The 22281-nt window shown below is 40.2% G+C and overlaps 1 protein-coding gene across 1 annotated transcript in view; it reads right to left on the bottom strand.

Annotated features, from left to right (window-relative positions):
* The window catches only part of LOC115020328 (AT-rich interactive domain-containing protein 5B), a 72415-nt gene that overhangs the window by 20779 nt on the left and 29355 nt on the right, over positions 1-22281 (bottom strand). The window contains 3 exon segments of the mRNA XM_029450287.1: positions 1061-1334; positions 2306-2469; positions 20844-21074. Of these exon segments, the coding sequence (XP_029306147.1) occupies positions 1061-1334; positions 2306-2469; positions 20844-21074 (669 nt within the window).

Raw genomic sequence — 22281 nt, 5'->3', positions numbered from 1 at the left:
CCTTCCTTCGTGAACAAAAAAAAAAAAAAGACTGAGAAAGAAGTACATTTAAAAAAACAACACACAGTTTGAGGTGAGAGCCCCCGTTCCCATGTGTCTTACATCGAGATGAAACGCACAAAACAAATTCACTGAGAACAGTTTTAAGAGACCAGAGCGTTCTCTTTTTACAATGTTTACGTGCATGTTCCTCCTCTCCGTCCCTTGCACACCGAGCGCAAGCTAAGCATCCGACCTATATTGGAAAATCTTTCATCTTGGGCAGACGTGTTTCGCATACATGTGATGTTCTTTTAACATTGTTAGAGGACGTTCTTGGCCTTCGCAGAAAACCCCTTTGACAACTGTGAGAAGATATTCTCTCCTTGTATAAAAGCAAGCCAAAATGGGTCTTTTACAAACCACGAAATGTGAATTTTCTCAACATGGACAATTATTCCTTTAGTTTATTATTGCTGCAGATTGAATGTGTTTTTTCAGAGTTTAACAGCAGTGTAATTTAGGGATTTTGGGCGTAATGCCTGCAGTAGTTGGCAGCCATTTTCACTTCTCCCTTAAAGCTCTAATATAATACTTAGGACACAGTCTGCCCTTGACTTGACTGCAAAGCAGTACTTGGTTTCTCTTCTGATCACAACAGGGCGGCACTAAAGATAACGTGGTAAGAGATGCTGATTAAAATCAACACAGGGACTTTTTCTTGCTTATCTTACTATTGTGTGACTTTTACAGAGTGCAGTTTCTCTCGGATATCCAAACTAACATATACTTTGGTTTGTTTTCTCAAAGGCACAAGGCATTTTAAAGTCAAATATTGTGGGGTTTTTTTTTACTCTTTGCATAGACACTTTGAATAGGTTTTGGTACTTGTACTCCTACAGGTGTCTTTCACTACGCTATCAGCCCGCAAACCTTCCCCGCTGGTGATGTTATGACCTAAATATCCAAAACAACCCGTATCCGGACACACTTTACTATTAGTCTGTTGAGTCTAAACTAGAGTACTCCATTGTTTAAACATAGCCAGTGAGGGAACAAGAGAATACGTTGTCCTACTCACTCTGTTTGAAACCGAGGAAAGGGATCCTCTCTATGGGCGTGTCTCTCTCTTTCATGTACTTGTAGAGCTCTACTAGGAAAGCTTGCTCGTCCGCTCGGTTCTCCTCTGATGTTTCCTCCTCGCTCTTTTCCTCCGTCTCGTTCCTCTCGTCCTTTTCCTTTTCCTTCCCTCTCTCCTTCTCCTCAGCGGAGTACTTCTTGCTGAGGCCGTTAGCCTTGTGTTTGGCTGCCGGGGTAATCTTCCCGTTGGGTAGCGTTTTACAGTTGGGTTTGACCTGCAGAGACAGTCAAATTCAGATGAAAATCCTTTTTACAGAGTGTTATTCAAATGATGTCAGACACTTTGGTTGAGATGTGTTCAAGCATGTCCACAGAGGCAGCCTCTCATTGATTATCAGTGCAGTAGCTCTTCTTGTCATCACAGATTAGTTTGACTAGCTTCCTAGAAAGAATTGCTAATGTTGTTTTAACTGTCCAAGGTCAGGAGAATAACAGCAGTGCAGGCTTTTATAGATATTTCCTTCACTTTGAATATTCAAACCAATGCCAGATTACATTACACTTCATTTAGCAGACGCTTTTGTCCAAAGCGACTTACAATAAGTGCAAACAATCATGAGGATACAACTCCGTATCTTGCAATTACATTCGCTTTAAATAGGTGAAATCATTTTAAGTGCTTCAAATAGCAATGTAAGTGTTGAATCCAGAAGTAAGATTTATTTATTTATTATTAAAGATAGAACATTGATGACATATTCCAGTATTTCATTGACCGAACGATTCATCAAGAACAGTTGCAGCCATGTATTACCATATGTATGACATTTATAACAAAAAACCTTGAAGTTTCCCAAAAATAAGAAAATATCTTTTGTGAAGTTCCTCTTGACGAGTACTGTAGCGTAACCTTGTTCTGTAACTGTGGCGTTGCATGTAAAGATGCTGCATGTCATTACTGCAGAGCTAGTGCATGAAAAGGGACTTTAAGTTACTGTTTCCTGTATAATACTCTCGTTATAATTTATTATATTTATCTTTATTCATACTGGACTTCTTCTGCACAAATACATATACACTTATACATTATGTCAGCTTAACGTATGGGAATGTATATATTGCATTTCCTAATGTCACCACTTCTTTAATCTCTTATTTGACTATATTCTTATGTCTGTTGATCTGTTCTCCTTTCCGCTCAGCGGATCATTAGCATCTCATCTTGTCTAATGTTATCTTATCTTACCTTGGTAGTAGTTTTGCTGTCTGGGCTACAGGGGTCCAGTGCTGCCACGGATGCTGACCCCTGGGTTGACCCCGACGACCCTTGCCCCTGAGCCTGACCCTGGGAGTCCCTCCTCTGAGAGATGGACAGTTTCTTCTTCCGAGGTCGCCCCTTCAGGTTAGGAGCTGAGGGAGAGGAAACGGTGACGGTGAGACAAACCATTTGTGTGGAAACATGTGCGCTGATCCAGCCCTGTCCCGTTAAATCCCTATATATTTCCACCTCTCTGTTGCCAACATTTGGTTAATGTAGTGTTTTTATCTTCAAACCATCTTAATAAACTAATATTGAGACGTAGAATAAAAGAGTTTATAGCCTAAAATGCATTTCCTCTCTGGGAAAATGTACTTTTAGCTGAAGAGGACTGAGGCTATGACAGGAACAGTTATAATTTCACAGGCCTGCTAGCCTGTAGCTAATTATTTTTAAACTGGATTAGTGCAACATTGTGCTGAATAGAGAAGCAGGCTGCCAAATTGCTCCAATGTGTTAGTAAACACAATTCTAAAGTTCCCTCTTAGCCTAAAAGAGAAGCTACATTTAAATTCAGACAGATGTATTTTAAAGATTTGAGATGAGGGCGCCGTAACAGTCAAGCAATTGGTATAATACTGTAAATGACAGATGCTGTTAACCCACAAACACACACACAAAAGGAAGAAAAGTTTCTGCTGAGAGAAATATTAGATATAGCTGCAGCAAAAACACAACAACAATGCGGCTATGTTTTGTCTTGTTATTTACAGCCGGACAGCCACAGTACTCATCTCATCATCACCATAATGAAGAATTACATTATATTGTGGCTTTATTTCTCTGGTTAGCCTGCTCATGTCTTAAAGCTGAACGCCGTTAATTAAAAACACATGAACCTGCCTGATAGGAGTTCTTTGTTTGAAAGGCTGGCAGATATAATTGCTCAGTTCACATTACACACACAATAAAGTATTTAAGCCCTCCAAGTCCTTTGTACACCCACGTTTATGTCAACTCGCGACTGTAATGTAACTTCTTGGCAGCATGCCTTGCATCCACGCAGCAACACAAACAGAGATAAGCTCAAAGGAGAGAGAGAGAGAGAGAGAGAGAGAGAGAGAGAGAGAGAGAGAGAAACTTCAAATAATCCAAGTACAGTCACGTATTTCACAACGTCAACATTCTTTCTTTCCATCTGCAATGACAATTAAATCACATCCAAGGTTGTTCTCTGCCAAAAGGGCTCTGTGATTATTTTTGTCGGATCAAATTCCCATCATGGAAATGTTACAATAACACTGGGGCTGAATAAAACTAAGAGGCAGTCATTAAAAAGGGTAAAATGATCACAACTCAGCAACCTATCACTTCATGTTGTTATTTTCACAACCGCTATGCTGTGGAGAAACAGTGCAGGGAAAATTCCAAGGGCATTTGTTGTGCATTTGTCATCCCCTTGGCACTAAAAAAACAAGTTTTCAACACTGTAATCTTTACTGAGAAAGCACTGGGTGTGTTTCTCCCGTCACTGTTTTCTCATTCTGCTGCTCGCTCTGCCTCTTTTATTCTGCCAATTATTCATTAATGCTGAGAAATTACATAAACCCTATTATTTATTTACTTACTTTCTGTTTATTTCCGAAGGGATAGATACACAAGCAGAAACTATTCACTGAATACCACATATCATAGCATTTATAGCCGGAGCTCATTTGCAATGCTGGAGCCTCTGTAAAGAAATCCATATGTAATTAAAACAAAAAAACGCAAACAGATGCCAGATTACAATAAATGTGCTTTTCAACTAGACTCCTAAGAAAAGTAAGTGATGACTACATGCCAGACATATACACACTGCTTTGAAAAGCACATGTGCAATCATACAGAATAAAAGCATCATGTGACAGACGACTAACGCTCGGAGGTTTGACTCGTAGGAGATTACTTTTTCAACATGTGACGTTAGTTTAAACAAACGACGCATAGGTCTGAGTGAGGTCACACTCGCAGTGCGGTTCTGTTTTTAGTCCAATCACTAACCCCCCCCCGACACCCTACACTCAGTTACATAACCCGCCTGTCTGTTTACATATTTCATCAGGTCAAATACTGCTGCGTAAGAAAATGCTGCAATTACGGCAAAACGCTGCTGCATAACACATGATGAGGTTTAAATCCATCAACGTATTGATGAAGGACAAACTTAAACAACCCAAGCGGATATAACTGTGAACTTGGGTCATTCATGTATTTTTGTAAACATACACAACCGGGTGTGTATCGTACGGCTTGACCGCAGGCGATCTTTCCGTGCTGCAGAAGTTGTGCAGAAGTGCTGATCTGCTCTTCTCGTGGCAGAGTTGCATAAGGGAGGAGTCATCAGCTTTAGAATAACACGGAGAAAATCAAACACGGACTGACTCTCTGCAGATTGATTTTCTAGAATGGAAACACAGACATTTATAGTCTTTAAAAAAAACAAAGCCAACATCACAAGGTAATGATTTTACAGCACCCTGGGAGATGTGATATTTTTACCACTCTGTGGGCATTAAGTGTTTTTTTTCAATGTACCAGAAAAGACCAGTTAAGTATACATGATACTTCCCTCTACGAGCCAAACATGGGCACTTTAGTCATACACCAAAAATGGCTCCTGACCAAGCTGCCAAGTTCTTCCTTGTTTCCCATCGAGTTACTTATCCCTCAGTCTGTGGCGTTCTGCTTATCTGGGTCGTTGACATGACTTGGAGACGAGCCTTGAAGTGACCAGAGGACTCTTTCCTGGTCCTTCACAAACCCCAAAACACACACACACACACACACACACACACACACACACACAGACAGACACTCACTCACTCACACACAGACACTCACATACACAGGTAAGGAGTATTCCCCCGGGTGTGAATCCATCACATCTTGTCACAGAGTAAAACCCTCGAGCCATGGAAGTCACAGCGACTGTGATGCACAGCCCGACAATTTGATCCCTGAACGCTCGCAGCCCTGAACAGCTTTACAACGCGGCTTTGTCTAATAATTTCTCCCCCCTCAGATTCAATTAAATACTGCCCTAATACCTCTGTTTCACTGCCATTCAGTTGATGTCAATGATAATGAAAAACTCATTAGAGACGGCTCAGGAAGGGTTCTGACGCTTCTGTGCATCAACAGAGTAGAGCCACAGGGAAGCACAACAAAATGGCCTGATTGATTGAGAGGCTGCTGGGAACGGAGAGACATATCAAGCCGACTGGAGAATTCAACTGATGGATGCCTCGCTTGATACCTGCATCATAACATTGACTGAAAATAGAGCTCAATATCTACATGTGTTCATTTAACAACGGGTTTAAAAATCCTCTTTAAATCCGATTATCGCTCTGATTGTACGCATTGCTTTGTATTTGATTGGCAAACTGAAACTGAAATATCTCAACAACTATTGGAAAGAATAGCACAACATTTTGTACAGACATTCACGTTCCCCAGACAATGTATCCTCATAACTTTAGTGATCCTGCTGACTTCTCCTCTCGCACCAACATCAGCACATTTACAGTTTAGTGAAGTGAAGTCTGGTTCAGACATGTTTCTCTCAGGATGAATTGGGATTTGGAGATCCCCTGACTATTCATCTAGCACTAGTATTCAGGTCCAAATGTTTATTTGACAAATCATTTGGTTTAAATAACTTTAGAAAATAGGTTTGAATGTATACTAACTCCTGTCATGTGTGTCTGGTGCTAATTAGCATGCTAACATGCTAAACTAAGATAATTAACGTCATACCTGCATGCTGATGTTAGCATGTAGCTCAAAGACTATAACTGTATGTGCAGCCTCACAGTGGGAAATGAGGCTGTTATGATTCATAAAGGTCTAGCTGCATTTAAACTCTTATAAAAGTACTAATGACAAACAATAACAACAACTAACATTTAGTCTATTATGTGAATATTAACTATGAAAGAGCGTTTATCCCTCATGCAGCTGAACTGTGACTGACTGATCTATCAATCTGCACTTTCCTTAAACAAAACACCCACTCATGCCTTTACTCAAACTCTTAATGCTGCAGTTAACTTCCACTTCCTTTCACCATAATGAGGTCCAAGTTCAAACCAAGAGGTGAGGGAGGAGGAGGAGGAGGAAGAGGAGGAGGATGAGTGAGGCATGACTAGAACAAGTGGTAGGTGAAAAACATGTTTTGACATATTTTGTCATCTCACTTGGTTACAAATTCACAAAAGGCCTGACACCCACTGAGCAATTACGAGCATAGTTCACTGCCAAAGGTAACATTCATGTTGCAATACGTGGCCCCGTCTGTACAGTGTGTGTCCCAGGACAGAATCCTAAACAATACAATATCATTTTCTAAATTATAATCAGCTTCTAGGTAAACAAGTAATGTCTCAATGACGTTACTAAAGCAAGAGTGACGAGGCCAAAAGGGCAAAATGACAAATCAACCGTTTAATACATGTTGAAACACAAACCAGATCTTTAGAGCCGATATAAAGAAACCATTCAAGTCCATTAAGCAGCAAAGAGACATTGACAACTAGAGTTACAATCCTGCTCTGTTTTAATCAATGTGAATTCTCCAGGAGAGATCCGCTCGGTCAATCTGAAGTCACTCCTTAATGAGTTACATGGTGAAAGGGCGAAGGACTTAAAGGACTTTTTAACCCGACACAGCGTAAAACATCCTACGAGCACAAGGACCAAAGCTCCACAACGGATATGTGTCCACACAGGTGAGAAGGAACCCTCCCCTGGGATTGGATTTGTAAATGAAACTCTACATGTGAATACGCCAACACACAGATAAAAAGAAGGGCAGACAGGGTTTCAGTGGTGCCTTGGAAATGTACAGTCATACAACACAAGGCACCATGACAGACAGTGCTTAAGCCCTCTGAGCATTTTCATATAGAGTACAAAGAAAAAAAGATCCTCACAATGAAACAATGAAAAAGGGAACTTTTTAAATGGAGAACAGAAGCAGAGTTGTGTTGCTTAAACAGAACAACACAGAAGTGAATAGACTATGATTCATGAGATTCAGCATATGATTCATAAGGAACAAATAACAGCTGTTGCCAGAATGCGAAAAAGATAAACCAAAGTAAATAAAAGCTAACAAATAAAGACAAATCATGATACAAAACAGCCTCTGATACAACTCTTGAGACATAAACTTGAATGTGTAGAGCAGCAGAGCATTAAATGTGCGATCAGTGAAATGATATTACACTTTGGTGGAACATTTGAACTCCACTGGAGTCACAGTGATGTGACAAGGGAGGCTCCAAAGCAGCAGTACCAGAGAGAATATAAAAAGAAAAGGCAGCGATGACGGATTCCTCAGGCACCAGTGACAGGTGTGTCTTCACTATACATCAAGGAGCTTAGAGGTCGGAGAGGTATCAAGTGTTTCTGGTCAAGCACGGCGTGCTTCTGACCACGGTTTGAGGAGGAGACTGGAAATGAAGTGTTTTCTACTCGACTGAGAAACAGGTCTGAGCTCCAGTTTCATTCTCAAACTCATTTCTAAATAAATACTTTGATGTTTTCTTCGGAGGCTAGCTCTGATCAAAAGGTTTTCTTGCACAAAATATCAAGAAAACAAGATGCAGAATGGAATATTTAATAGCCGAGCACATATCCGACTGATATAATTACTTTTACTTACTAGAATTTAATAGCCTTATTATTTATAGTTTCCACTGGATATTCAAAACCATATTTTGTTCAGCTGAGAGAAGAGAGTTCAGTCATCTATGGTAGCTTTAATTATTACTACAAAGCCCCAGCAAAATTAACATTTTGGTATTTTTTTATCATACTTCTCACAATAACAGCATTTCACTCGCAGAGATTCAGGACACATGACTCCAGTAAAACATCGTATATTGGGTCATGAGCATAACCTTTTAAAATGTGATATGAATCAGAGGTTTTGCCCCATAAGTAGATCCCGAGGCAGTTAACAAAAATAGCTTCTTTTGTGTTTCAAAGACATTTTCAGGTGTTTACATTAACAATACATTTAGCTCACATTTAGAATTTTGTATTACAAGGAAAATGTCATTGTTGCTATTTGCGATACTGCAGGTTAATGGTTCCCAGAGGAGAGTTTGACCCCTATTACCGCCGTGGAACTATCTTTTTATGAGTTTTTTCCTCATTTTGTTTGTCTCATGCACACACGAGGATGCATGCCGGGGACTACAGGTGGCAGTAATGTGCCAAGAAATGGATCAATGTGTCAACAAAAAGGCAGGGAAGAAGACTACAGGCTAGTCAACATGGAAGTACATAAAGAAAGGATTTAAAATAAACAACCACAGACTGGTAGTGAGCATTAAGCGCTCCCTCCTCTCTATCATTTCGTTGCTGACTGTAGCCACCATCACATACTTATATCAAGCATTTCTGATGTGCTCATAAGTCTCACTTTGTCACATCTGACAGCAGAGTTATTCCACTGTTCCTGTGCTCGAGGCACGTTTCCGCGCACAGTCATTTGAGACACACTGACAGCACAAAAAAAAATGTAATGAACAGTAATACTTCAAGCATCTCTATCACTGCAATCATCAAAAATTACACAATGCGCCCACAGAGTGAGACAGAGCGTGTGGGTGGACAGAGTACACTGTTTTTTATTAATCATCAAAACCTCCGTAGGTTGATAGATGATACAAGTGTTAATTAATTTCTCATAATTATACAGAAGGAGATCATCATTAATAAACTGCAAAACATTCCTCACAGTACAGTGTTACATATTAGGTCAACCTCAGGGGGTTTAACATCAATAACACTGAAATATTTTCATCACTGGTGTTATTTTCTTGCTTGTTTTTTCTTTTTCTTTTTTTTACCCGCGAAGGCAAATGCAACACAAGAAGATATTTTTGTATTGCTGTGGCTGAGAGCTATTCTGAATTTAATGAGGAATGCATGACAATGGATATTAGTTACTGTTATTACACCAACACAACCTCACCTTCCAATACAACACAGGGAGAGAAAGAGGGAGGCAAGAGGAGAGAGCAGAATCACAGAGACACACAGATGGAGGGGAAAAAAGCAGTAAACACCAGCGAGAGCGACAGTCAGTGAACAGTTGTATGTTTGGAAAGAGCACCTGTGTGAGGAAGTCTTGTCCTGACTACTAACACACACAACAACACTGTAATACAAGGCTATTAGAGCATGCGCCTGAGTCAAAGGAAAGGATTAGTCCGGCGTGTTACTAAAAGAGCTCGAACAACAGTCCCTCGAGGTGCAGCCGACTCATCCGCATAGTATCATCCACTTACCACATATTATTATGATATTTTTTTGTTTGCTTTTCATATCTAATAGATTTAATTTGCTCATGTTTTGAGGTTTCTCCACCCCAATACAACGAGGGTGAATTTAATTCCCTTGCGATGCTCTCAGCATTGAAACATTACATTTAAAATCGGCACTGATTGATGTTTATTTATTTATTTTTTGAGGAACAAGCTGAAAACACAACACTGACTCATTATCACCTTATAAAAATGTTATGGGGAATTTCTTTTTTACATAAAGCAGACATGGAGCAACATCTCCCATAACTCCTCAGGGAAATATCTGGCTTTTTAGCTGCTAAATGCTCCAATATGTTTACCATCGTGTGCTGTTTGTGCTGAACAGGTGAACAAGAACATGAAGACGCTGCGGCTTGAAATGAGAGATGGTGAAAAGCAAAACAACGAGCTGAAAGACGCTAAAATGCTGAGGAGAACTGTATTATTATTATATTAATTAGCACAGTTTTCTACAAACAAATCATTAACTAATCAGCTAACTAACACTGACCTCCGTTATGACCAGTGGTAAGTGAAAAACGTGTCCTTTAATCCAACTGGCTTTATCTAATGGACATGTTGTCAGTGTACATTTATAGAAATGCACTGACGCTAAAAGACCGGAATCTTTCTGAGCTGTTCTTGTTTGTGCAGATTCTCGCCCGGTCTCCTGTCCTCTGACATCCACTTCCGCTCTATTTCCCAAACCCATCATTACCTATACAAATACTGCATTATATCGGCTACAGTCTGTTTTTATTTCCCTCAAAGACGATTCCCTTTAGCTGGCTGACTGACAGCTGTGTGTGCATGCATCATTATCTCCTTCACAGAGCCTGTCTGTTGCCGTAGCCTGTGGCAGACCTCAATCACGCGGTATTAGAAATGACTTCGGATTCAACGGAGCGCCGTGCTTTTGCAGCTGCAGGTGCGGCCGCACATTATATAAACCAATGGGATAAAAGGTGAACTATTTGTCCTGCACATCTGGAACTACAGGCATGTAAATCCAGGTACTTGGGGCTAATAAGTTCATTAGATTCAGCTCGTGGAAGCCAAGGCATAATGAGTGAGAGTGTTGCCAATAGTGTTCCTGTTCCTGGAAGCGGAGGTCATTGAGGCCAATAAACTGTATGGGGGAAAATAAATACAAATAAAATGAATGTAAATGTGCTCATTCTGGGAACTGGATCACCTCAAACCTTTACTCACTATCTTCTCTTTGTCTTATAATCTCATCTGTGCATTACTGTACTGTACTCATGTTGCAGGTGCAGTTCAGTAAAACTATAGGAGGAATACTAATTCATTTCGATCTTTAATTTGAGTTTGGTTCACATTAAAAATGCTGGTCAGGTCTGAAGTTTTAGTCTGAGGCTTCAGCGTACAGTCAGGTAATAAGATCCACAATACAGAGTCTATGCTAATGCCTGGGTAGATAGTGCGCAGTAGATAAATCATGTTTATAGATTGATGTCCTCCTCTATGGCCTCTGTGAATATAGCAAGATTGCTTCCAATTGCATCTAAATATGAGCTTTATGCATGCGAACACACCGCATAATAAAATACTGCGTGCATAGATATGAAATAAAGAGTCTCGCTTGCCACTACTGCACCGGCGCTATTATCTGCTGTTTATATTCTAATATGTGACTACACTGTTAAAAGAAATGCTGCTTCTTTGTGTTAATCCTGACAATTTGTCAAATTTAAATCCAGCAGCACTGGGAGGAACACATCAATTCAAAGTGAAATCAATTCTTTCCCCCTCCTTCTCCCACTCTCCTTCTTCTCCTATCTATTTTTCGTTCCTTTTTGTAACAACTATGTGAGCGGCAGTAAATGTAATTACAAAGGGGTGGGGTTGAGGGGGAAGTGTGTGTATCTGGGGGGGGGGGTTTGCTATGCATGCACAACAAAACGCAACATTAAAAAGCTATTATCAGAAAAGGGAACGTTTTGGCAGATATATGGCGGAGGGCAGCTCCTGCCATATGTTTGTGGAGACGGGGACAACAAGTCAGGTAGTAATTATCAATCATCATCAGGAGAACCTGTCAAAACGCTAGGCTGGGCACGCTCTGACTAGCGTTGCCATGGAGACAAGCGCACATCTCAGTGTGAGTTTACCAGGAAATTAAAAAAAACTCTCCCATATTTTAATCACGCACTCATAATATTGTGTAAATCGTTCTTTCAGTGTCTTCGACTAAAAGCTCTGCTAAAGTGTGCGCGTGTGTGTGTGTGTGTGTGTGTGTGTGTGTGTGTGTGTGTGTGTGTGTGTGTGTGTGTTTTAAGGCGTTCCTGCCAAGCCAAACTAGGGAAAGAGATTTCTCAGGGATAAAGTTAAGAATCATTTGGGTTGAGGTTTTGGTTTTGGTTTTACGCTGCCTTCAGGTTCAGGCATGTTACGGGTTACAATTAGCAGATGGGTATGTAAATGTGATATTCTCACAATAACAATATTAAGATAATTGTGTGTATGTGCACATACATAATGTATTTGGCAGTAATGAGTTAATTTCTGTGGCCATACTGTTGCACACGGACTCTCCATTTAGACTGTCACTGTTAATATCCCTCCGCCTCCGAGGAAAGAGGACATTGGTCCTAACTATAGTGATTGTGTCACTTTTAATTGTACATTTTCCTTTTTATGCATTAACTACTTTTAAATACACCAGATGCCTTCAAATCAAATTGCACTCCTTGCCAAACAGGCTATTCAAAGTAGTGTTACTATTTCCAGAACAGTGCACGATAAGTGTGACTTTTCACAGAATCACACATGAGGAATGTTTCTGGAACGTTTCCAAATGCTCATGACGACGACGGTGCTTTCAGATGACAATCAATTTCCATGTGACCTCAATCCATTTCCCTTCCAGGAATCAGGATTATTTTCACTTTAAACAATCTCTGAAAATTAAATACATAAGCAAGTAAACATGAAAGCAATTTAGGGGGAAAGTGGTGTAAGTGCTTTATGAATGTTGCTGCTTTATTATTGCAGTCATTTGGAGGAAAAAAAAAAAAAGGGTAGTGTTCTTAATTCATTATTTGTGCGCCGTTGTGCATGCTGCCCCTGGGGAGAAGCAACATTACTCTTTCATCAGATCAAATGAAGCGAAGCCGTGCCGTTCCAGGAAGAGCCAATTAAACTGTTCAAAGAAGTTTATTATTGCGACAGATTATGAAATCATTCTCATCGGATTCAGTGTGTGTTTCGGCAGGGGTGTGAATGTGTGTGCTTTACCACTGCGCAAACTCATAAAAAGGCTGTCGACTCGAGCTTTCCATTTGCAGAGTAAATAGGAAATTATGGTACGCAGTCACAGAGTCACATGTTTTACAAGATATTTTTTTTTACAAACTTAATTTATAGTTAAAATAAGCTGTAATTATAGGGAGAAAATAATTTCTTTCTTCTTCTTTTTTTCATTCTGTCTGCCTCATGTGATCGCCTCATGATGGTAGCGTTGCCTGTTAAGTACTTATTAACACACATCACATTCGAGACATGGCTGGGTTTAAGCTTAACCCAGATCCACTGACTGACACACACACTGAGGAATGCAATGACCTCTGACCCTGAAGAACTTCATATCACCCAGTATTTAGCTCAAACCACACACACAAGAAAGAAAAAAGTCCAACAAGGCACAACATCTCTCAGTGTGTATTAACTCAAATAATTTATCTTTGCTGTCAAGACAAAAATAAACGAATGCACTATAACACAATACAGGCTGTAAATATCCGACAAGTAAACACGTCACTTAAGCTTTTGCTTGCTTGCGCCCAAAGTGTTGGCAAGTAGCTCTTAATGGCTATTGTTCCAGGAGAGGACGTTGATAAATAAATCTCATTTTGCAAAGAAATGTTAAGAGCACACAGAGGGACTGTCCCAAATACACAGCCTGTTGTTCCAAGAGTGCCAAATGTAAAACATAGTCAAAGTTACATAATGTGAAGGATTTGCCTATGAACGGGATAACCTTCAAACACTTCCACATCATTGATACTGACAGACTGCAGCAACAACTCAGTAGGACCACGGCTTTAAAAATACAGTATTTCAATTTGGCTTTTTGAGAGAGAGAGAGAGAGAGAGAGAGGGGGGGGAGGGAGGGAGGGAATGGGGGGAGAGAGAGATGAAAGGGAGCAGTGGATAAGCTTCAAGGCTTATCCTATTCATTACTGGAAGAAAAAAAATAAATCACAGCATCGACCTATAAATAAATGAATGCCAGGATAAACACGAAGCCCATACATCAATAAAACATATGTATTCTAATAGATCACGCTCTAGTTACACTTGATGGGATTGAGTCGGCCAATGAGCCCAATCATAGGGACTTCATCATTTTGAAAAGCTACACAGCATTAAGCCATGGTGATTATAAATAATCATCATTCACATTACAAAATAGGCCAATGCATACAACTAATACTCTTTTCTTGTTTATATGTTCATTCCAATGATCTACAAATAATTTAAAGAACACAACAAGCTCTCTGGCGTCGCTTTGTATTTTCACTTTTCATTAGCATGAAAGCCGCTGCATATTCTGAAAAATTAAACACTTTTTTTTTAGTTAAACTAAATGTCTAAACAGCTGCCAGCAGTGACACTGTAGGCGTTATTTTCCCCTGAAAATGTCTGAGTCACATTAGGAAAAAAACCAACCTGGAAACCACAATCATCACTTGATCCTCACTTTGCTGCAGTCATGTAACAGCGGTGTAACAACGACTTTTGACGTCACTCAAATTACACAAGCTCCTTTCAGAAACAACAACCGGCAACAAGCATCTACCTGCAGACATGTGAAAGATGCTCGTCACTTAGCCCAGCAACCCGTGAGCTTGTTTGTACGCCAGCCTCACAGGCAGAGACAGACTTTGTAAACAGCATCTACAGTTACACTGATGAGTCAGACGTGTTCACTCCAGGTTGCAACATGCTGTTCTGTCATTTGTATTAGGAACATTCAGGAGTTGTATCATAGCTCACATCTGGGATAAAGTGAAAATATAACTCTCAATATGTCGTCCTTTCCAGCTACTAACACACCGCATCTTTTTTATCGTGTAAATCATAATCTTGCTTGATTTAAACCGTGCTCGCCAACAGTGGCTCTTCCACATTTGACAAGTGTATTAATGAAATAATCATCTAAGCCATTATGAATGAGGTCAGGCCAGCCTGGTCAGCTGAAGTGTAAAGTAATTAATAACATGCGCCACAGTTTAGCAGAGTTTTAAATTATACAACTGCTTTGCAAATAACTTTCACACTTTGGTTAATCTTTTTTTCTCCCAAGCGTGATAAAAACCAGTCAAATTATTTCATGTAAAAGTGGTTAATCACGTTGTGCCTTTTCAGCGAGCCAAATAACTTTTAGAGCAAACATCCTTTGATTCATTTCGTACATTTTGACATTTCAGTTGGCTTTGAAAATCAACATGCTCAGACATAAACTGTACCTGATATAAGATCCCTCACAGACAACATTTTCACACCTTTGTTATTTTTTTGGCGGTGTTAACATCTTGTGGTAAAAATGCAAGCAAGAGCAAGTCTGAAAAGTCTTTTAGGTGGTGCATTCAAGGACACTCCGGCATGAAAGACTGCCATCAAGAAGAAAACACTGCATTTATTATCTACAATGTGGCGACCCTGAAGAAAACCACACATCGGAAAAGGAAAATGTGAATTTGATTGCTACTTTCATTAAAACAATATTTCGCGGTTGGCAGATAACTCTCAATTCTTGATTGATCAATTCTAGTAAATATTGTCTACATAAAAATAATAGAAAAATATAACAATTACATTGTTGTTGTTTTTTTTTTTTAAAGATGCTGAGACGGCAGTTTCACTCTCAGACTGCCGGCATATCCTCTGCATATCAGAGGGTCGAGAGCATGTAGCCTGAGAGGCAAAACGCAGGGCAAAGAAAGAGATCAAATCACTTACTGCTGCTCTTGAGCTTATTGCTGTGAGTGCACTGCAATATATAATTAAAGGAGATTTGTTCAGTGCATCAACACCTCACCTCTCTCCTCTGGAGTTTGAGCGCTGGACAGTCGGAGGAGGTTCTTTACATTCATTTTAGTTAGGAAATAAAAATTGAAACTATTAAAGTGGGGGAGACAAAAATAGGATGACATGATCCTGTTACTGAACTGAAGGAGTAAACCTGGGTGTACTAGTCAATTACCCTCGCCCAGCGCTGCGTCTCTGAGAAACCTTTGCACTGTATAGAACACATCCAGAAACGCTTCCTTGCCTATTGCCAGATGCTTATTCATCTCTTTGAGCTGTTTGCTAAAAATAGATAAGCAGCAATACAAAGCAATATATGTAGAGCTTGTGTGTGGCTGCCGATGACATAATAGGGATAATCAGGAAGATTGTGCCTTATACGGCCCAAGAGTCATGCTGCTGATGCCAGTATAAGTAAGTGCTTTTAGTTAAAATAGCACTGCGGCATCAATTCTGCCTGTGTATACCATAAATATTACAGCAATAAACATGACGCATCCTGTTCACGGTGTGTTAAGGCTAGTCACATAGCATGGCATGTTAAGTTATGCTGTGTGTAACCCTATAGGGTAAAACTCTGTATCTTTAATTTCTTGTAAAAACATCCTTTTATGAAAGGACATGACGACGTACTGTATAAGTGGCCTTTCACCAGATGTTCACTTTATTGTTTTAAAGAGTCCGTGTCCTGATTCTGAGATGAGACTATACGGCGACAACATGTGCTCTTTTCTCCTCTAAATTTCTCCTCCATGGCCTCTGTATACCATCGACATATGGACGATGAAAAATTCATGGGCTGGTGGTTAACACAAATCTGCAGAGTAGATGGGAAAACATGAGCTTAGCAAGCAGTTTGCCTATTGCATTAACAGACGGGGCTGTCATGGGACGATATTGGCGTATGCATATTACATCTAATCTGATTTCATGTTTAAAGAGCGAGCGAGAAAGTGGTTCAAGTTGTGGAAACAATGACATCATGCTGTATGTTCCTCTGGTGACCCAACCCAATCAAGCTAGCAGGACTGAATGTTTTTAAAAGATGTTATCTCAAAGTACAGGTTTAAGATTTTAGCATGTTTACTGCTTTTCAGATTTTTCCTTTTCCTCATGTCGCCGAGTCCAGCAAAGTATATTTCAGTATCAGTTTCAGTGAGAGGACGAGGAACAGCAACAGGAAATCTTTTTTTCTGTCAAACACATTGGCAACTCTCTCCGACACGCAGAAACACCCTCGTAAATACACACAAAACAGCCACAGATGTACTAAACTAGCACACACACACACACACACACACACACCACATTACAAAAATAGTACAATTCTGTTTATGATCAGTGCATCTGGACAATGTTAATATATTGAAGCAAGGAATAGTTTTTTGTGCTCCCCCCCCCCCCCCCCCCACCCCCCACCCCACCCCACCCTGGAGGATTACAAAAAAAGGATTCCAAAGGATTGCACTGAAAAATGTTTCTTTTTAATAAAAATCAAACCAGCACTGAGTGAGAGATATTTCAAACAAAACACACTGAGCGGAGCATGAAATATATATCCTCTGAGCCAGGGAGAGAGACCTGGGGAATATAGGACAAATGAGAAAGAGGAGGGGGGGGGGGGAGAGTGGGGGTGGGCAGCTTCTCTCAACTGCTTTGCCTCAAACATGATTGCCTCACTAACTTTCAAAATACTGTTGATTTAAGCAATGTGCACATAAGGAGTGTTGGGTTTCTGAAGGAGTGGGGGAAGGGAGGGGAGAGGAAGGTCAGCAGTTTAGGGGAATAACTTCAGAATAAGAGAAAATGGGAAATATGTCGGTCATAATATTTTCCTTAACAGACGCCCAAATGAGTCGCTGTCAAGACGCTCTGCGATGTACATCTTGTTTAAATATATCATGTACGGCACCTCTGTGTCGAGCTTGCAAATGTTTATGTTATTGCGTTGTAGCACATTCAGTATCCATGGCAAATGAATGTGAATAATACTCAACAGAATCATGACTGCTAATAACAAAACCTTCAACCTTATCAGCTGTCATTCAGCGCTGCAAAGGCCTGGCCCACTCAAACTATTTCTAGCTTACTTACAGCAGAGGAGCCTCAGTAGTGCCAATATTATTATAGTACAGTACAGTATGCAATACCTTTAACCTTTAAGGTTTATATAAGAGCTTGTTTCTCATTCAGTACGTCCGTGTACACACAATAAGTACTCTATGTGTGCGAGTGAGGTCTTCTGCTAAACTTATATTTCCTTTCCTACAATGTGCAGCGGTAATATTACATTCCTCCTGGCAAGAAATTATATTGGGGACACAAAGTAGCATGGATATAATCAATCCACGCTGGCAGAGGATGCATGATAATTATAAACAAAAACTGTGTCATTCCCCATGAGGACAGCAGCTGCAGGGGTGACAGGCGATGCTGAACATGAATATGGATCACAGGACTTAAGATCTGATAACTGACGCAACCGCAGTTTCGCTCAAGTACGGCAGTGCTGGGAAAAAAACAACAACCCGTGACTGTAGATGGAGTTAGATAAAGCACAGCCTCCGACAACTGTCATTGTCATACCAGGAACGACCTTACATCATCCAGTAAAGTGAGAGCAAATATTGAAGATATCAAAGTCATCGTGTACCTCCACAGTGCACATGATGATTATATGATAAATACGTATGTTATTATGCTGTATGTACATACACCTACTGTAGTGCTGTGTTTAAACTATAACTAACTGTCATAAATGGACTGGATTTCACCAGCAGGCTTTCATCTGATGGCTACATTTCACACAATACTGTACCAACAGGCATTCTGCAAAAGCCTTCTCGTGTGCTCTACCCCCTGAGGTAGCCTGACACACTTTCATGAATTAGCCTAGACAAGACGGACGGCTATTAGAGCTGCCACAGCATATTTGACTGAATCCAAAAAGGTCAGAATTAGCATCCAAAGAAGCATATATGAAAATCCTAAAATCGTTCCCCAGATACATTTTTTACATTTTAATATTTCACAGCTGCACAGTATTACTTCTTACACATCCACAGTGCTGGTATTCATGCTAATAAAAGGTGGCTTTAATATGGCGTTTATAGCTGCTTTTTTCATATGCAGCCTGTGAATGATAGGAGAAGTTCACTCAGCAGTTGTGTATGTTTCTAAGCACATACATGCAACATTTAAGTGCATGTTTAGGCGTATAAGTAAGACGCCCTCGAGGCCTTAGCTCACTGCTGTTTTGAAACAAATTACCTAGCAGCAATTTCTAGAGGAAATAAAAGCTTGCTTCAAACCTAGTAAACCATCATGTGAATAACATTAGAAATCTGGTTGCGCTAGTTAAAAAAAAAAATAGAAGTCCCTTAGGCTCTGAAAATAAACCTTTAGCTTAAATGTGGCTCACAGAGGAATGACATTATTCAGCCAAGTGAATGAGCAATAGCAGCCACAGGATGTTAGCGTTACTATTCATAACTTATTTTCCAGTGCCTAAAACCGTTTTCCCTTCTGCTCTCACCTCTGCTGCTCTCTTAAAATGCAATTACCTACTGGCAAATTTACAGGAAAAGAAAAACAATGACTTTTGACCAGAGGAGCCGTTACTGTGAATGTCAAATTGAGCTCCGCCGTGCTACTGAGCAGAGGAAATATGAAGAGAGATGAATCACATTACTCCTTTGTTTTAGCCCAGCTCGGGGTTAATAAAATGTGTGGATTCATGAGCGGCAGGGAAAGCACAGTGAATGGCAAATAGACATGTTCCAGCACTTCAAATTCCTCACTGGAGCCACAGAATGCTTTTCATAGGTGTGACTGGGGAGGGAGTTTGTGTTCGGAAACAGAAAGACCCCTCTGAGACTGAATGAAAAACATATTGAAAGCAAATGACGATCGATTGTAACGTATTGAGTTGTTGTCTTAATTAACTGAACTGAACTAAAAGAGCATTTATCAAAAGCATGTTCAGTTTAGATGGCTTCAATTATTTTGGTCAATGAAAGATAGAAACAAAAAGAAGTGACGAGTGGAAGGACACGATCAACCATCACAACATCCACGTCCTCATAGCGAGTAATAAACAACAAATATAGAAACCTCCATTTCTGTTCATCACTATTTTGTGTGTTAAATGTATTTCATTCAAAGCTACTGAAAGTCAAAAGTGTCATTGACAGATTTTGTCTTTTATAGTTTCAGATGTTTTGGGCTCAGGATTGACAGTTTAAGATGAGTCTCGTCTTACTCGATGCATTCTTCCTCGTCAAAACCTGGCTCCTGCATTACTCACAAATCATCGTGACCGCAGACAGTTCGGTTGGAGATTTGGGTGTGTTATTCTAATAGCAGCAAATGTAGCCTGAAGCAGAGATGAGGAGCGGCTACAGAGGTCTGTAAGCTCACTTCTTCAAACCCTTAGATTCCTTTTCAAACGTGTAGTCTTCAGACCCAACAGACACGGACTCAGGTGACATCACTTGAGGCAATTTACCAGATTTTGCACGGCCACTTCTGGAGCCACAAAAAGGCTTTATACAACTTGTGCAGTAGTGGGTAAACATACTTTGATGTGTGCAATCAGTGCTCTACACCTTCAGAACCTAATGGATTATCTGAAAAAGCCTCGTTCTCCGCTCGTAAAATGCTGTTGTTTTAGATACATACATGTAACTGTCTTGGCTTTGAAACTCGGGTGTTACAGTAGCTCCCTTCTCTTTGTCCTTTGGTGGTCTTCATTTTGATAGTCAGCCCATTCCACAAATTAGAATTTTAAATGGACTCAAGTGCATTTTCAAATTGTCAAATCGTCAAATCGCATGGCCCAGAAAGAGCAAACACTGTCCATTTTCCACTAAAAGCAGACTTGAACAAATGGTCATGGTAACCAAAATGACATAATTGAAAGTTTGAGATGAACCGGGCTGTGAGAATGAGTTTTAAGTGCACACTTACGTCCAGAGCTCAGGACATGAGTAGTTTGATGTTTCATGGGCTCAATGTGCAACACTTCAAACGCCATAAACTGCCACTGTAATGGCTGTTGGCATAGCAGATAAGCTAAAATGATAAGTTATCTTAGCTGCCAAACTCACCGAACTCGTCACATATGCTTTCGTTCTTCAGCAGGGCAGGATGTTCGAAAGTGTCCCGGCAGTACAGGATCCTCGTGCTACCGCCCAACGCAGCGATGCCGCCCAGCGCGAGCACCGTGTGGTCTATGAGCAGAGAGGACGGCTGCTCTCTTAGCCGCGCCAAAACTGAGCGGAAACGGCAATACTGGGGGTAACTGAGGACCAAAACCTTCCTCCCATCCTCCTCCTGGCCTGAAAAACACAGAACATACAGACACAAAGTTAGAAGGTCCACAGGAAATATAAGCATTATGTTACGTTATGTTTTCTAAATGTTCATGTAAGAGTTGGAGAGAATGGCAGCACTTCATTTTGCATGACACATTCACTCTTCTTGTTCACCTCAGATTTTATTACTTCATTCTGCCTCATAGATCATTCTATGGTTACTGTTATATATTCGGGCACATATACTGCCAGTGTGCTGTGAATATGATCCTTTTATTCCTCACTATTGGCCTGAAATTGAAAGAGTGCCTGTAATGTTTGAGACCTTAGACTTTACGTTTATTGTACTGCCACTTTTGGTGAGTACCATATAAATCTCAAGAAGGTAAAGTGAGAAATAAATAACAATCCAACTACACGTAAAATCTTCATGTACATATTGCTTTGAGAGACGCCGAAATATTTGAATTTCCAATAATTCCTGGACTACATCTCAGCTTAATGCTGATTTGTCCTGTACCAAGCAATCCCTCTACATATATTGAGATGACGTCTCTGCGAGTTTCAGGAAATGCATTACATTGAGGAAGCAACCTGCTCTAACATTGCTGTATCACTGTGACTTTAAATTGTTCTCATTAAAGTTTCACACCCTTTCACCAAACTGCCACAACACAATGTTGCTGGGCCGCATGTATGAAATGCATTACATGCATGTCTGTTGGAGCGACACGAGGAAAGTCAACATGCTTGATATTTTTGATTGACAAGTTGTTTCTTTTAGATAATTACAAATAGAATCATAATGCAACATCTGTAGCCTCTAGTTTGATAATTAAATCTGGGACAGTTGGTAACAAAGCTCGCCCTTCAGAGACAGACTTCACCACACCTTTGGGTGTGTTGTCTGAAGTGGGGGCGTTATTAATATTCCACTGGCAACATGTAAATTAAACTGATGCATTATCGTCTGTGACCAATAACTGAAAACAAACCTCTGGACAGGAAGTACAGACTGAGCAGACACCATAAACTGACATAAAAGCCAGGAAGATAGACAAACTATAATATTATATTAATATTATACCACGTGAGAACAAGACTAAGCGTCTACACCTACACTAGGTGCAGCAGCGCTGCAGCCTGACGACAGGCTGAGGTTTGGCATGTTTACCATGTTACCAACACAGTTTAGCGTGTTAGCATGCTAATTAGCACTAAACACAGCAGA

The sequence above is a fragment of the Cottoperca gobio genome, chromosome 15 (genome assembly GCF_900634415.1).
Source record: "Cottoperca gobio chromosome 15, fCotGob3.1, whole genome shotgun sequence".
NCBI classification, from domain to species: domain Eukaryota; kingdom Metazoa; phylum Chordata; class Actinopteri; order Perciformes; family Bovichtidae; genus Cottoperca; species Cottoperca gobio.
Note: the sequence above shows the minus strand (reverse complement) of the source record. Positions and strands in the feature narration are given on the sequence as shown.